Source organism: Rana temporaria, chromosome 2 (genome assembly GCF_905171775.1).
Source record: "Rana temporaria chromosome 2, aRanTem1.1, whole genome shotgun sequence".
Lineage (NCBI taxonomy): Eukaryota > Metazoa > Chordata > Amphibia > Anura > Ranidae > Rana > Rana temporaria.
The window spans coordinates 379,851,895-379,868,830 of NC_053490.1; the positions used below are offsets into that span (position 1 = coordinate 379,851,895).

Sequence of the window (16,936 nt, forward strand, 5' to 3'; positions counted from 1 at the left end):
CTTCAGTCCATCATGAATGCTGCTGCCAGACTCATCCACCTTACCAAACGCTCTGTCTCTGCTTCCCCTCTCTGTCAATCCCTCCATTGGCTTCCACTCACCCAAAGAATTAAATTCAAACTACTAACTACTACCTACAAAGCCATCCACAACTCTGCCCCCAGCTACATCACTGACCTAGTCTCTAAATACCAACCTAATCGTTCTCTTCGCTCTTCTCAAGACCTCCTACTCTCTAGCTCTCTCATCACCTGCTCCCATGCTCGTCTCCAGGACTTCTCCAGAGCCTCTCCAAGCCTATGGAACTCCTTACCCCAATCTATCCGCCTATCTCCTTCTCTACTAGCTTTTAGAGGATCCCTGAAAACCCTCCTTTTCAGAGAAGCCTATCCTACCCACACCTAACAACTGTATTTGCATTTGAGTCCATCTGATCATCCCCCACAGCTACTACCCTTTGTTCCACTTGACCCTCCCTTCTAGATTGTTAGCTCTAACGAGCAGGGCCCTCTGATCCCTCCTGTATTGAATTGTATTGTGACTGTACTGTCTTCCCTGATGTAAAGCGCTGCGCAAACTGTTGGCGCTATATAAATCCTGTATAATAATAATAATAATCTTAGCCCCAATTTGATCTGCAACTGCCATGGTGCTGCTGGTGTGATCACTTATGACGCCAGACATTTCATGGTTTGTCAGCATTCCCAGCATGCTTGAAATGTAAAGTTTTTTTTAAAACCGTTAAATCAAGGTTCTGCTTTAACAATATGAAATAATACCAGTTGGTCGATTCATGGGTTACATTGCAGCTAATAGCAGAATTGGTTACGGTTTAATCCCACCAAGCTGCCCCAAAGCGGTTGGTGGCATGGTATGTTTTTTTAAAAATAACAAACATGTTCTACTTACCACCACTGTGCAGCTCGTTTTGCACAGAGTGGCCCTGATCCACGCAATGGATGCATTAAGGTGAAAAAATATGACATTTTACAACCCCTTTAAGTGGAAAGGTCGTAGGATCGCTTCCCTTGCACTTATTATCTGCCATACAGGCAGTGGTTCACCTCATGCTGACCAGAACACAAGCCAATATGGAGTAGAAACTGCAGGGCAGGAGCCTAAAAAGGTGTTGTGGCCCACAGTCTCTGGGACTTTAGTTATTTAAAACGTGCCTTTAAATGCAGCATGTTCCATTTTTCCCCAGCAGATACACAGCATGTTGGAGTGAACTTACTTCCTACTGGACTTCAGCTTGTCATTGTGTTAAGCAACACAGCATGTACTGTGAATGGGCCCTAAACAAAATGAAAACATTAACATGCAAAACAAAAAAATAACAAGTTTGTGATTTGCCAATTATGAGATAAAATATTTTATTTTACATGAGAATCTTCAAAAATATAGTAATATTCTGATATTACAACATGAGTGTAAGACAATGATTACCTCTAGGATGTTGTAGATGGTTTAAATAAAAGCTGGTCTAAAAATTAAAAATCATAATCTGAGTAATTCTGGAAAGAAATGCATATAGTTATTGACCAGTTTTACCTACATTGGATACATCTTCTTTAGCTTCAAGAATGATCTGTACCTGCATTAAGTAGTATTTTGCAATGATGTACGAGAACAGCAAGGAAGCAAATCAGAAGCCTGCTTCGCAGTGTTAAGCCGGCCGAAGATGGATCAAAATTCATCAGGTTTAGCAGGGACCGGACAAATTTCAATCCAACTATGGGCAAGCTGGTTGTTCAGAAGTTGATCTCTCGATGACTTCTGTAAAACCAGCCTTTTTTTTCCCCACTTGATCAGTGCCGCCCTCAACACTGAACAATGTATTCTGATGGTGGGGAACTCTCCAAAATACAATAGTTCCAGGGAGGGGTTCTGTCACCAATACCGAGCGCGTTGATGGGGGAAACAAATCTTTTTTTCCCCATTTAACCCGCTGCATCGTCTATGGCAGGGATATGCAATTAGCGGACCTCCAGCTGTTGCAAAACTACAAGTCCCATCATGCACAGCAAGACTGACAGCCACAAGCATGACACCCAGAGGCGTGATGGGACTTGTAGTTTTGCAACAGCTGGAGGTCCGCTAATTGCATATCCCTGGTCTATGGCATATGTCAAATTAGAACAATGAAAGGCGACTGCTGCAGGCTAGTGAATATTGCTCTTTGTGCTAGCAAATAAGTAACCTTGGCAATGTGCAAAGGGCAATAAATCATCTGTTTGTTTTCATTATACTTTATGTTCTGATCAGAGGTGACCTAATAGATTCCTATGGCTTAATCTATTTTACATATTTAGGCATCAGGTACACAAGACATTTTTACAACCTTCCCTGATCGATTTAACTTGACACATAGTAACCCATGTTTAAAACATCAGTTTTGCCGAGTTTACAGGCTTGGTTTGCGTTTAGAAGCTTTTTTTCAAAATAGGGAAAAACGCCTGTAAACGAAACGCAGCTAAACGCGTGTTACCGCGTTTAGAATTGTTTGTCATTTGAAATGCCTCTAAACTCAGCTTTTGAACCCTTTTTTTGCGTTCCAAAAAAAAGCCTATAAATTCAACTGCCTAGAAACGACTGTAAACAACCCTGTGTACATGTACTGATAAGATAACAGAGGAGAGTTCAGGGGCAGTTGAAAAAAATGCCCAACTGCTCCTAAACGTCCGTTTACCAGCAGCAGTGTACATGAGGTCCTAAGTTATTGATGCCTCGGGTAAAGCAAACCTGTGCTTTGCCTGAGTGACGATGGGATTGATTTACACAAAACTGGAGAGCGCCAAATCTGGTGCAGCTCTGCTTGGTAGCAAATAAGCTTCTAACTTCAGCTTGTTAAATTAAGCTTTGACAAAAACACGGAAGCCGATTGGTTTTTATGCAGAACTGCACCATATTTTGAACTCTCCAGTTTTAGTAAATCAACCCCACAGTTATTTTAATCCTCCCTTAATAGCAGCACATGCGTACCCCCCCCCCATTCTTTTGTTGCAGTACGGGGAGATGAAGGAAATACTGGATATGGAGGATGTGACTCACTTCATATAATGGTGCTTGGCTAATGGACACTGTCAAATAGAGAATCAATATTTGACCTTTGACTCCTCTCCTTCATATGGATTTCCTTCGCTCTCCAGCTGAACAGAGAGGTCTAGGAGAGAAAGAAAGGCAAGTATATGTGCGTGTGGGGGAAGGGGGTGGCTATATTATTGTGAACCTATTGCTTTGTCCTTAATGGGCAAAATCGCAAATTCAATTCAAGCCTCCATTTCTTTTTCACAACTTAGTAATATGTCCTCAAGGAAAGCAACCTCAGCAAACACCTTTCTACCCAATGGGTCCTCTTGTATACTGCGTATATGATCTGTTGCTCTCTGAAATACATTTTCCCTGTCAGTGTTTGTTGCGTTCTCAGCTACTCCTAATTTTACATACTGTAATAGGTAATGCCTGATCACACTCCCTTTCTGCTGTACAGTCTTTCTAATGCATGGCAGATCTCCTAAGCTTGCCATGCACAGCATGTGTATCAAAGCGTGGCATATTTGTGCACGAAGGCTAGCACAGTATTTGAATTCCAGAAAATCTTCTGTCTCTTCACTTTTCTCCAGGGCTGTCACTAAAGAGTTCCAAATTTCACTATATTGTTCAATAGTTCCATATTGTTCTCTTCTGGAAGGTGTTGAGAGAGCTGTTGCAGATTTAATCCGCACTTTAAAATTCTTGCACGATTTCACAGCAGTAGTGAGTGCATGATAGGCATCTGCAGTCCACACAGCTTTACCTACAACAGAAATGAATGTCAATTTTCTTTAGGTCATTTACAGAACCTCATGATACATTACTACTTTGGTACAAAAATGAAACAGCTTAAAAAGGAAAACCTTGATTGATTACTCCTTTTAAGTTATTATTTACTTATTTAAGGTACTTATTTTAGGTACTTATCAATATATATATATATATATATATATATATATATATATATATATATATATATATATATATATATATATATATATATATATATATATATATATATATATATATATATATATATATATATATATATATATATATATATAAAATTGTACATTCACATCAGTCCCTACCCTCAAGGAGCTTACAATCTAAGGTCCTAACTCACATTCACACTAAGGTTAATTAGATCCTGTCTAAATTGGCCCAACAACATGTCTTTGGAGTGTGGGAGGTAACCCACGCAGGCACAGGGAGAACATGCAAACTCCAGGCAGGTAGTGACGTGGTTGGGATTCGAACCAGCGCCCATTATGAAGCTAAAGTTATAGCGCCTACAAAATATGGCATAGATTTAGGATTTATTTTTTTACTACTAGTGGCGGCGATCTGCGTTTTTTTTTGTCAGGCCTGCGATATTGCTGCAGACATATCGGACACTTTTGACACAATTTTGGGAACATTCACATTTATACAGCGATCAGTGCTATAAAAATGCACTAACTACTGTATAAATGTGACTGGCAGGGAAGGGGTTAACACTAGGGGGTGAGGAAGGGGTTAAATGTATTCCTTGGGTGTGTTTTAACTGTGTGTGGAGGGGGGACTGACTGGGGGAGGTGACCGATGCTGTGTCCCTATGTACAAGGGACACAGATCGGTCATCTCTCTCCCTGACAGGATGTGGAGCTCTGTGTTTACACACAGAGCTCCACGTCCCTGCTGTCACTGCCGATCTTGGGTACCTGGCGGACATCGCGGCCGCCAGGCACGTGCATCGGCATCTCAGCAATGCGCCGGGCACAGTGTTTCCCCGCTGCGCGCCCCCCAGCGGTGCGTGCGGGGAATGCACATAAAAGGACGTCCACCCGGCAGTTGAGTCTTTCATTCACTTCACACTGGAGTTGAATACAGTGTGCATCGGTACTGGTAAGATTATACTATTTATACTGGGCAGGCCAACAGTTTGTTTGCTAGTGTCCAACCCTACTGTAGGCAGCAGTATAACCTGAAGGCTTAAGATTTCAGGTGTCCCTCAAAGGATACCAAGAAAAGGATTTTATGGTGAGTAAATGAAATCATAGCGGTGCTGAATGCATGAAAACATATTTTTATGTCATGCTTTTTTTCATTCTTTCTTTGCAGCATGGAGGAAGAAAAGAAAAGCAGATCCTAGATATGGACAAAAATAAATGCGCTCTCCTGACACTTTATGCATTAAGCCTACGGTTGCTAATCACTTTTGTTCCTACATAAGAATATGTCCAATATGGGCCAGAGACATTTTTACAATTAGGATTTGAGCCTATTGATTTGGTAGTGACTTTGCCATTACTCAAGGAATTAATATATAAACAAGGCCTTCTATTAACAGTACTGGCTGCGAAAAATGTTGCATTTTCTATATATTCTAAAGAAAAAGCTTAAGGAAAACACTTTTCTGCACACGGTGGGCACAGAGCAATAGGGGTGAGCTGTGTTTCTAGGTCCAGACAGGATACAGGGCCATATACATTTAACAGTTCAGTGCCAGAAAACTTTACTGGTAGTAGGACCTGTAAAGCTGGCCAAAGCTGGCAGGAAACATAATTGCTCGATTCCGCCCCCCCCCCCCATCTCTTCCCTACCAGAAGAACGCAGCGATTACTAATAGCAATAACCGCATTAAAAATCCTACAGGCTTGTTGTACCCAAGTTGATTGATCTTGATCAATCCACCTGTCCATACATGGTTCGAATCTCAGCCAGTCCCTGCTGAACTGGCCACGATTCAAACTATCTATGGCCGGCTTTAATGTCATGGCTTGGTTCTGGGAGGAGTGGGGCCTAAAACAAAAAAATGCGCTAGTATTTCAAGTTACTCGTGTTGTAGAATTTCACAGGTTCACTTTAAGCTGACATTTGTATGCTACAAGTACAGTGCAGTAATTACACCCTTACCAAGTGGAAGAGCTGTGTTTTTGAAGACATTTCCCAAGGCATAGCAAGCATTCCACTTCACTTTCATTGTGCTCTCCCCAAGAACTGTAGAGATAAGGGCTCGGATTGCACTCTCAATACTTTCAGCAAACCTGGGCTTCAGAATGTGATATGGCTGCAAAAAATGCAGCAGATTTCCTAAAGCACGTACGGCATTACTTTTAACCTGGAAGAAAATGGTCAAATGTTGTTAAGTAACAATTTCTGTAAGAACACCAAACATACTAGTAAATTTTAATGGCAGTTCCTTTTTTCCATATATTTTGTTTACCATTCTGTTCAGTGAAATCAGAAAGTAATTGGATGGCGCTGTTCAGTTCCATGAAAACATATTGTTTTCTATCATGACCAAACCATAAGCTTTTTTTTCCTGACACCACAAGGCCAGCTAATGCTTGCAAAATGTCAGCTAGCTTAAGGTAGTAAAAGTCTTATTTAATAAAAAGGATGTGGTAGTGATTGCCAATTGGTTGCCATCACATTGGAGGGGAAAAGTCAGTCCTGTGTACACTACAACTAGGGTTAAAAATTGGAGCTTATACAGGTCACTCCTGGCAGTAAATGGAGGGGGTGAAGGAAGAAAGTATAAGCTCCTGTAGGAACTTCCTTTATAGTAAACCTATTTCTTTGCCATGCATAGCAAAGGCACGGGATCACTGAAGGAAAGAATGCTGAAGCCAGACAGCATCTATATATTTATGAGATCATATAAAGCCAAGAGAAGGAACTTGGCCCAATTTAATCCCCCAGCTATTCTACAACACATTAACTTTATATTTCTTTATAGGTTTATTCAATTCTATTCTCTTCATAGATGACATAATTATATTATATTTCTTCAAATCAACTTAATTTCTCAATTACTTTACTGTCATCAAATCGCTGCCATGAAGCTATGATTATGACACTTCATGTTACATAATCTTATCCTACAATCCGATAGGTTATCTATTTTCATTAAGAGTTACTGTCCTGAATGATTACGCCTTTTTCTACTATACTATTGTACATGTTTTGTTAATGGAATATCTATTTCTATTATATTATTGTATATGCTCTTTTAATGGAATGTTGTTGATAATTATACAATTCAATAGAATATTTGAAACCGAGGTCATACAAATATTATAAATAGTAACCCAATATATTAACCTGCAGATATAAAAATCTAAATGTTTAGTTAAAGCGGGGGTTCACCCTAAAAAAAAATTCTAACATTACATTGAGCCGAGTTGTGAGAATGACATTATGCTGACCTTTTTTATTTTCTTGCCGTACATACCGTTTTATCTATATTTTCACCGCGGCTTCCGGGTATGTAATCCTGCGGGACTGGGCGTTCCTATTCACATGCTAATTGATTGACATGCTTCTCACCGGCGCATACAGCGCGTCACGAGTTGCCGAAAGAAGCCAAACGTCGGTGCGCAGGCGCCGTATAGAGCCGACTCGCAGTCCGTCTTCTTTCGGCAACTCGTGACACGCTGTATGCGCCGGTGGGAAGCATGTCAATCAATTAGCATGTGAATAGGAACGCCCAGTCTCGCAGGATTACATACCCGGAAGCCGCGGTGAAAATATAGACAAAACGGTATGTACGGCAAGAAGATAAAAAAGGTCAGCATAATGTCATTCTCACAACTCGGCTCAATGTAATGTTAGAATTTTTTTTTATAGGGTGAACCCCCGCTTTAAGCACTGGGCATAATTTTTTATATATACTTGTCTGTTATTTGTTTTTGTTTTAATATAGTAATTATTATTATTATTATTAAACATGCCTGCCAGCATGCCAGAAGAAAGAAAGAGGTTTGTGACTACCTGCTAGCAAATTATTGCAATCTAATTTGTATGGATAACACATTATTTTTAGATCGTTCAGATGTAATAACCTTATCTTTGTCTTTTGAAGCTTCGGTTGCTGACTTCAACATTTCAAGAAGCAGCATATCAGAAAATTCTTCTTGAAAACTTTGTCCAATCATTTCCCTAAAATAGAGGAAAAAAATTAAGAACAAAATGTCATTATGGAGGATGACTTAATTTACATTCTAGCATGCCTTAAGATAAGAATACTTACATGTTAACAATTAATGTGTCTGTAAGGTTACCCAAAGACCAGGCTGCCTTTGCCCGAACATTTGGAGACTTGTCATTAAGGGACATCAGAATAGCATTGGCGGAGTCAGCTACAAACATAACATCCTAAAAGAGGTAAGCAGCCAAAAATCAAAATAATGGCAAAAAAGTCACACATACACATGTACATATATAGAGATTATATATAGGATTTGTCACCCTAAATAGTAGGGGTGCAACAGATCAAAAAACTCACGGTTCGGATCGTTCCTCAGATTAGAGTCACGGATCGGATCATTTTTCGGATCAGCAAAAAAAAAAAATTGCAGCCTCACTGTGCCCCCAATTGCAGACTCACTGTGCCCCCAATTGCAGACTCTTGTTTTTTTTTTTTTTTTTAATTATTACTTTCTTTATCACTTTTTTTTTGTAGCTTGTCGTTTTACTTTTTTTATTTTTGTATAATTTTCCTATTTTTAATATTATTTCTTATTCTTTACTTTTTAATTAATTAAAATTATTATTTCTTTTTTTTTTTTTACACTTAACTTTATTGCTATCACTCAGGAGAAAACCATTCCCTGTGTGATAGCAATTGGAGGTGACAGGTTTTCTTTATTGACCCCGTCACCTCCAAAAACAGGTGTGCATTGGCAGGGACAGGAGCCAGACTCGGCAGCCGGGGGGGGGGACAGAGTCCCAAAGATAGAGCCAGCCGAGGGAGGTAAGTGTGAGGGGGAGGGTGGGACGGATGGCTGCACAGTGCAAACATGTTCTGCTAGAAAGGAAAGCAACTCACCGCCCATATGCTATAACTGTCTCCACGCTGCTCGCACACAGCCCTGCCGCCTCCTAACCCCACGCTGTGATAGACAGAACACATCTCAGCATTAGACCCGCATTCTGTCTATCACAGCATGGTTAGGAGCAGGCGGGGCTGTGTGCGAGCAGAACAGAGAAAATTTCAGTGTGTGTTACCGCTCTGCAATCCCATGGCACGCCGCGGATCACATGTGTGCCGATCCGACGTCATTGATCCGTGCCGATCACGGATCAATGACGATCCGTTGCACCACTACTAAATAGTGTATGTCACTGTAGATGGATTGAATGGGGGACCAGAAGACAAGGGCCTTGCGGGAGCCTCAGGCAAGCAGGTTTCCTCAATGGACATTACATTACTGTTACACAGGGGTGCCCTGCATAGCCATATGTCAAGTCACACCATTTACGCAGGGGCCTCTGCTTAACAGTAATGTGCATGTATGTACAGAACCCACTGCAAAGTGTCACAGAACCAAAAGAAAGCTTTCCCAGGCATTTCCTTGACTACGATATGTCACGTGATGCAAAGCTGAAATAAAAGAAAAAAATAGTAGGACTTCCTCAGGAACTGCACTAGGCACTGCTTTTAAAGGGGTTGTAAAGGTGTAAAAACAACATTTTCCTAAATAACTCCCTTAACCTTAGTGCAGTCCTCCTTCACTTACCTCATCCTTTGATTTTGCTTTTAAATGTCCTTATTTCTTCTGAGAAATCCTCACTTCCTGTTCTTCTGTCTAACTCCACACTGTAATGTGAGGCTTTCTCCCTGGTGTGGAGTGTCGTGCTCGCCCCCTCCCTTGGACTACAGGAGAGTCAGAACGCTCTCTACATTGCAGATAGAGAAAGGAGCTGTGTGTTAGTGGGCGTCCTGACTCTCCTGTAGTACAAGGGAGGGGGTGAGCACGACACTTCACACCAGGGAGAAAGCCTCGCATTACTGTGTGGAGTTACAGACAGAAGAACAGGAAGTGAGGATTTCTCAGAAGAAATAAGGACATTTAAAACCAAAATCGAAGGATGAGGTAAGTGAAGAAGGACTGCACTAAGGTAAAGGAAGCTATTTAGGATTTTTTTTTTCTTAGTGGTTCTCCCTCACATGCCTGCTGTGGTGTGCAGATAGGCAGGTAAGAAGATGGGGGGCAGAGGGGTATAGGGAAATTTTCGCTTGGGGATAAAGTTCACTCTTAAATGTTACATTATGAACACTTTACAAATACATATGTGTTGAGGCTAAATTCTCCTAACAACTACACACCTTAAATGTGCAGCGGTCAGGAGCATGTAAATAACTGTATATCCAACATATGCCTGACCCCCTAACACTCTACAGGTTACTAAACCCTGCAGTCCGTACATGACATACTCCTGGCCTAACGCAGTCCTATTTACTCACTCCTGACCTCTGCACTTTGTACCTTACATACTCCTGACCCCTGCACTCGGTACATTGCATACTCCTGACCCCTGCACTCGGTACATTGCATACTCCTGACCCCACAAAATGCTGCTCACTCGTCTCACAGAAGTAGCCAGGGTCGCCGACTCGGATCTACCCTGGTTCGCATCCTTTCTAGAGAATCAATCCCAGACAGTGAAGCTAGGAGCCTTCATTTCAGAAGCACGTACAATTACCCCTGTTGCCCGTTCTCTTCAACATCCATCTCCGCCCACTCCTCAATATTATCAGCAAACAGGACCTACTCTATCACTCCTATGCTGATGGACACTCAACTCTACTTTCATATCACCGGGAAAAAAGACCAATACCATGCACTAGGAAATTGCCTCTTACTGATCGACAATTGGATGACAGAGAGTTCCCTCAAACTTAATGGATCAAAAACAGAACTTCTTTCTCCACGCAAATCTAAAGAAAAACTCCAGGACAACAGGCACACCACCCACCATCCTTGGACAAACCATCACCCCAAGCACCAAAGTCAAAACCCTCAGAGTCATCTTTGATTTAGACATGACCATGGACGCACAAATAGGATCAGTAGTCAGCCTACGCCTACTACGTAGACTCATCCCCTTCATCCTGGATAAGGACAAAGCAGTAGTAGTCGGAACAATCATCAATGCTCGACTGGATTACGCCAACCCCCTCTACCTAGGACTACCCAAATACCAGATCTCGCGTCTACAAGTTGTCCAGAACACAGCCGCCAGACTGATAATGGGAAAAAAGCCTTGGGATTCCATCATCCCGTCCAAAAAGTCCCTCCATTGGCTAACCGTAAAGGATCGGGTGACATTCAAGACACTCTGCCTCACTCACAAATGCACACAAGGTAAAGCCCCACAATACCTATGCAAGAAAATACGACACTACAACCCTGGGCGGGCCCCACGGTCGACGAATCAAAACCTGCTCTGCATCCCCAAGACCCGCTACAAATCAAAAGGAGAACGAAGATTTGCAGTCTAGGGGTCACGGCTGTGGAACGCGCTACCATACCATCATCCGCATGGAAGACAACCATTGTGCCTTCAGGAAAAAACCCACCTCTTCTGAAGGATAAGGACGACTCCGCATACAAGCGCCTTGAGGCCATTTAGTTTGCATTTGTTAGCGCTATATAAGTTACTCACTCTGCACTCGGTACATTGCATAATCCTGACCCTGTACTTTTATACACTATCTTGTACAGTGCATTTTCCCAACCCCTGCATTCTAGTCACAGGACTAAAAAAAAAATTGCATTTTTTTTAAAATCAAGTAAATATAAAAACATTGCATGTGACCAATATATAGACTTTTTTTCTAACCAGAAAACCAAAAAACTTGCGTCTGGTTAGAAAAAAAGTCTATATATTGGTCACAAGCATTGTTTTTATATTTACTGTATTTGATTAAAAAAATGCCTATTTTTTAGTCCTGTTTCACAGCACTTTTCAGCTACTACATACTGTATTGTAAAAAGCCTAAAATTTTTGCCAAGGTTTATACTGCAAACTAAAATGTACAGGCAGAACTTGATGAGTCAGAGCAAAGAGCTGTCTCCCTCAAATAGCTCAGTACAAAGTTTTAATAGGAGACAGCTGTTTGAAACGGATATTCTTCTGCTAAAAAAAAAAAAATTTCTTCAACAAACCCAAGAACTTTGCTATGTACAAATATAAAAAAAAAGGCAGTACTGACTGAAATGTATGATCATGCAACACAAAAACATCATAAGCAAAGTTACAAAATCTACAAACTTCATAAACAAAAGTGAACCAATTTCATCCATTACTGAATGCAGCCTCTGTATACGCGTGCCTTGTCAAAGTACAGTGTAGGTGTGCTATATGGCGCTTTGGCAATGTATTCAATTTAAAAAGTGAGCACTATTTTTTCTGTGGTTTTAGGCTTTTAGTTAGGTCTGACCTGTGCTGTGTTGTGACAAGTAGGGATGCAAGTACATCATCTCTAAAAGTCATTGTGGAAGACTAACGCTTGCTATTCATCAAGCGTTGTTAGACCTCCTATAAGGAGGTCAAGTTTTGTTGTTACAAGGTGGCGAAGAGAGCACTATTGCTAGCACTGGGAAAGTTTGTGTTAAGACCACTTGTGGACTTGTCACTTTATTTTATTCAGGACACTTTACACTTTTTAATTGCCATTAACAACTCTAAAAGAATACTGTTTTCTTTTGCACATAAGAGCCCATTCACACAGGTCCATCTTTGGATCAGACTTCAAGTCGCCCCAAGTCGCCTCAAGTCGCGCTGCATGAAGAAATCAATGCAAGGGAATGGAGCCGACTGCACACTACTTCAAAAAAGGTTCCTGTACTACTTCAATCCGACTTCTAGGCAACTTGTACCCATAGATTTCAATAGAAGTCACCTCCAAGTCGGATCCCTGTTCATAGTGAGGCAACTTTACAGGAAGTCGCCCAAGTGTGAAAACCGGCTCTAAGGCAAACCCCTCCCTCCCACAGAGCTGGTATTTGGTATGAATCATGAGGGGGAACACCACGCCAAATTTTAAATAAAAAACCGGCATGGGCTCCCCCTCCAAGAGAATACCAGGCCCTTTGGTCTGGTATGGATTTCAAGGGGAACCCCCTACGCCAAAAACAAAAAACAAAATCCATACCAGACCCTTATCCGAGCACGCAGCTCGGCTGGTCAGGAAAGGGGGTTTGGACGAGCGAGTGGATCAGTCGGGTCGGAAGAAGACCCCCGAAGTCGGAAAAAGGGAGAAGACCGGGCCACCACTAGTAAAAGAGCTGGAAGAAGATAGCGGAGGAGCCCGGCAGAAAAAAAAAAAACAGAGCAGAGAAGTCGGAAGAAGACCCCCAAAGTCGGAAGAAGACCCCTAAAGTCGGAAGACCCCTGGAGCTGACTAATAAATTTGTTTAAAAACATGTCTAGTGTGTTTTTTTTCCCTTGACACTTCCCCAACCCCCCCCCCCCAGGTGAATGGGTACGATGTAGGGTGGGGGGCTGGGATCTGGGTCCCCCTTATTAAAGGGGGCTCCCGGATTCCGATAAGCCCCCCGCTCGCACACCCCGACATCCAACGGCCAGGGTTGTCGGGAAGAGGCCCTTGTCCCCTTTAACATGGAGACAAGGTGCTTTGGGGTGGGGAGGCCGCAGGGCGTCCCCCTGCCCCAAAGCACCTACCCCTCCATGTTGAGGGCATGCGACCTGGTATGGTTCAGGAGGGGGGGGGCGTTCGCTCATCCCCACGGATTTTGGGGGACCCCCATGCCGTTTTTTGGCATAGGGGTTCCCCTTGAAATCCATACCAGACCTAAGGGCCTGGTATGCTCTTGGAGGGGGAACCCATGCCGTTTTTTTTATTAAAATTTGGGGTGGAGTTCCCCCTCCTGGAGGTGACTTCAAGTCATGTTGTAAGTCGCCCCAAGTCACGCTGAGATTCATGCTCAAGTCGTGTCTAAGTCGCCTCGCAAAGTCGTGCTAAAAGTTGTGTTGCCCCGGTCTGAACCGGCTCCAAGTGTATATGAGAGACTGGTTGATACATATTTATTTGGTTCACTTTTGTTTATGAAGTTTGTAGATACACATTTTGTGTTACATGTTATACATTTTGGTTATTGCTGTACTTTTTTGATTTGTTTATAAGCTAAAAGGGTGTGAAATGCTTATAAAAGTGCTCACTGTTTGTCCACACAGAAGTGTTTTGGTAGTGTGGTTGCGCAGACAGTTTTTGTGTTATTACTCCTTTTGTCATGTATACATTTTTTGTTTGGAATACAAAAGACAAGCTTACTAAAAAAATATTAAAGCATCAGCTTAAACAATGTATAAACTTACAAAAAATCAATAACTTTTCCCCCAAACCTCTACAGTCATCACATAAATGTTTGGTTTTGGGTTTAATACTACTTATTTTTATTGTGCCATTTTATCACCGCCTTGAACAGTGTCCTTTACTGCTCTTCTCAATAGGCACCTCGCTGTTATCACAAACCTAGCTAAATGGTATTTCTAGGGAGCGATAACCTGCTCAATATTTTAGTGAATGAACTTTTACAGTCTAAACACCTAAAATCTATTTTAAATAATAAAAAAGCAAACTCTCAGTAATGACCAAATAATTAGCATAATACCTTTACATTTACCCCCCCCCCCCCCCCAAAACCCTTAAAGTGATTGTAAAGTCATTTTTTTCCCCCCTATAAAAATAACATGTTATACTTTCCTGCTCTGTTGAAGTGGATTTGCACTGATCCTCCTATTCTATGCCCCTGGCCCCTCCCTCCTGCAGAGTGACACCACAGCAAGTAACTTGCTATGGGGGCAGCCGAGTCAAGTCACAGGTCTCTGTGTCCATTCAGACACGGAGCCCAAACTCCTCTCTCCCCTGATTGGCTAGCTGACTGATTGACAGCAGCAGGCGCCAATGACGCCGCTGCTGTGTCTCAGCCAATCAGGAAGAATATCGGACGGCTGAAACACTCATGGACATCCCTGGACAGAGAGGGACCTCAGGTAAGTATTAGGGGGGCTGATGCACACAGGGGGCTTTTTATCTTAATGCAAAGAATGCATTAAGATAAAAAACCTTCTGCCTTTACAACCCCTTTAACTTCTAATCACCTTTGTAATTGTTCTCCAAAGCCAGCCTGCCATTCTTCCACAAGTAATAATATTGCAAAACAACATGGTCCCTTTTATATCCAATAACCGTGCAAAACAGGTATTATGCAGAACACAGATGTTTAACATTTCTGGTCAGTTTGATTATGCAAGATGCTAAAAGAGATAATATAGTAAGTAATGCTTTAAAGAATATTAAAAAAGTTGTCCTACCTGCCGGAGAGAAGGGAACAGGATATACACACCGAGAGCTCGTGCAGCTGCTGCCTTCACTAGTGGATTCTCACTATGGTTCAGGCCAAGCAACAGTGTTATACAAAGTATCTGACAGTCATCCTGAAATTGGAAGATTGCAACATTTCAACCATTTCTCCCAAACAGACGTTTTCCTTGAAAAACTAAAACCTACTTTAAACTGGGACACTTATTTTTTTTATTTTTTTTAATATAGCTACATAGCTTGTTCTACTTAGTTTAATAAAAAAAGATCCAACCAGGTATCTTCAACTATCTTTTTGTATAGTACCATGCAAGTTATCATCACCTTATAATAACAATCAAAAGTCCATATTTTAATACATGTCATCTATGGTCACAGGCAGCATACTCTTTCATTTTAGATCAGCAGCATTGTAAGGCTACATTCATACCAGCGGTTTAAGCCTGTGCAAAATGCAGTGTCAGGAATGTTCTGATTCCTGCTGCGGTCGCTGGCTTCATTCACTATAATGACAGGTTGCAGGATGCTACAGCTATTCACGGCTCTCAGCACACTTAGCGATTATCTGCACTGATCGCTGTTGGACGCACTTTGTGCAGATAACCACTGGCTGTGTGGACAGCAGCGATCGCTGCAGGTAATCGCTGGCTGTGCGGACAGCCGCAAATAGCTGCGCCCACTGCCAACCTGTCATTAAAGTGAACAGGCCTGGCAGCAGGAATCAGAGTACCAGTCAACATTGCTTCTGTTCTACTATTCCTCGCTCATTAGATCGCTGAGCCATGGGGGGACCGTCTCAGCGGCTTGCCGAGACTGCCATCAATCAGGGCAGCTGGCGGATCCAGATTCGGAAGTCGGGATGACGCACTGCCTAGAATGATGGCAGTGTCGTCAGCGGAGATCGGACTTCAGACCGCTCTCCGCTGAAAACGGGTCACAGGAGTGCAAAATGAATTGCACTCTTGTGACCCAGAGGAGAAGCGCAGCCTAAAAAGCTCAGGCTGGCCTTCTCCTTTAAGCTTGCTGGTAGTAGAAGGCTGAGCTGCCCTGCAGTTGTTTGTTAGTCTTGAAACCTCCTGTAGGTGGCAGTGTAACCCAAAAATGAAAGACTTGCTTTTTTCCCCTCATTGAATGAGAATGAAAGATTTAGTTCTTGTTGGCTTTTACTCCTAGTGGAAATCTTCAATACCCCTTATTCATTTAATTGCCCTTCTTGGTGCACTCCCCATCTCCGCAACATACTTTTTTGATGCCCAAAACTGAACTGCACATTCAAGATGTGCCTTACTAAAGTTTTATACAGGGGCAAGATAATAGTTCTCTTGAGCCTATATAACTTTAGATTACTAGATGCAGATTGGCATCAAATGCGGGTAATAATTTTGTAAAAAAACAGTGCACCTGGATACTTAAAAAAAAATAAATAAAAAAACAAAAGAAAAAAAAATAAACAGTACACCCGAGGTTATATGATTTGTTTTTAACCCCCCCCCCCCCCACCCAGAGTAATTTTGTCATTACCAACGATGCATAAATAATATTTGTGAGGGATGGAACAGACCATCTTTTCTTTGGCAATATTATCTTCAAAAAGTTTGTTTTCTATGCAATGAAGAGACAAAACCAAGGAACAAAATGGCAAAAAAACATGCTTGACCAGTTATAGTGCACATTTTACTCTGTGCTTTGTCTTGTTAAAATTACACTAAAACTTAATCACGTGCCCTTATTCTTTTTGCTCCTATGCCCTGACCAAAACGTTCCCACCTTCCGCCCTCCCACACA

General features: G+C 41.9%; 1 protein-coding gene across 1 annotated transcript in view; it reads right to left on the bottom strand.

The window, feature by feature from the left end:
- Positions 1–2,984: 2,984 nt before the first annotated feature.
- Positions 2,985–16,936, bottom strand: part of HEATR6 (HEAT repeat containing 6) — a 99,085-nt gene continuing 85,133 nt past the window's right edge. Inside the window, exons 16-20 of the mRNA XM_040337844.1 lie at positions 15,145–15,267; positions 8,051–8,175; positions 7,863–7,959; positions 5,932–6,136; positions 2,985–3,796 (exon numbers count right to left, since the gene is read on the bottom strand). Of these exons, the coding sequence (XP_040193778.1) occupies positions 3,270–3,796; positions 5,932–6,136; positions 7,863–7,959; positions 8,051–8,175; positions 15,145–15,267 (1,077 nt within the window). The 3' untranslated portion in view covers positions 2,985–3,269. The remainder of the gene's footprint in view (positions 3,797–5,931; positions 6,137–7,862; positions 7,960–8,050; positions 8,176–15,144; positions 15,268–16,936) is intronic.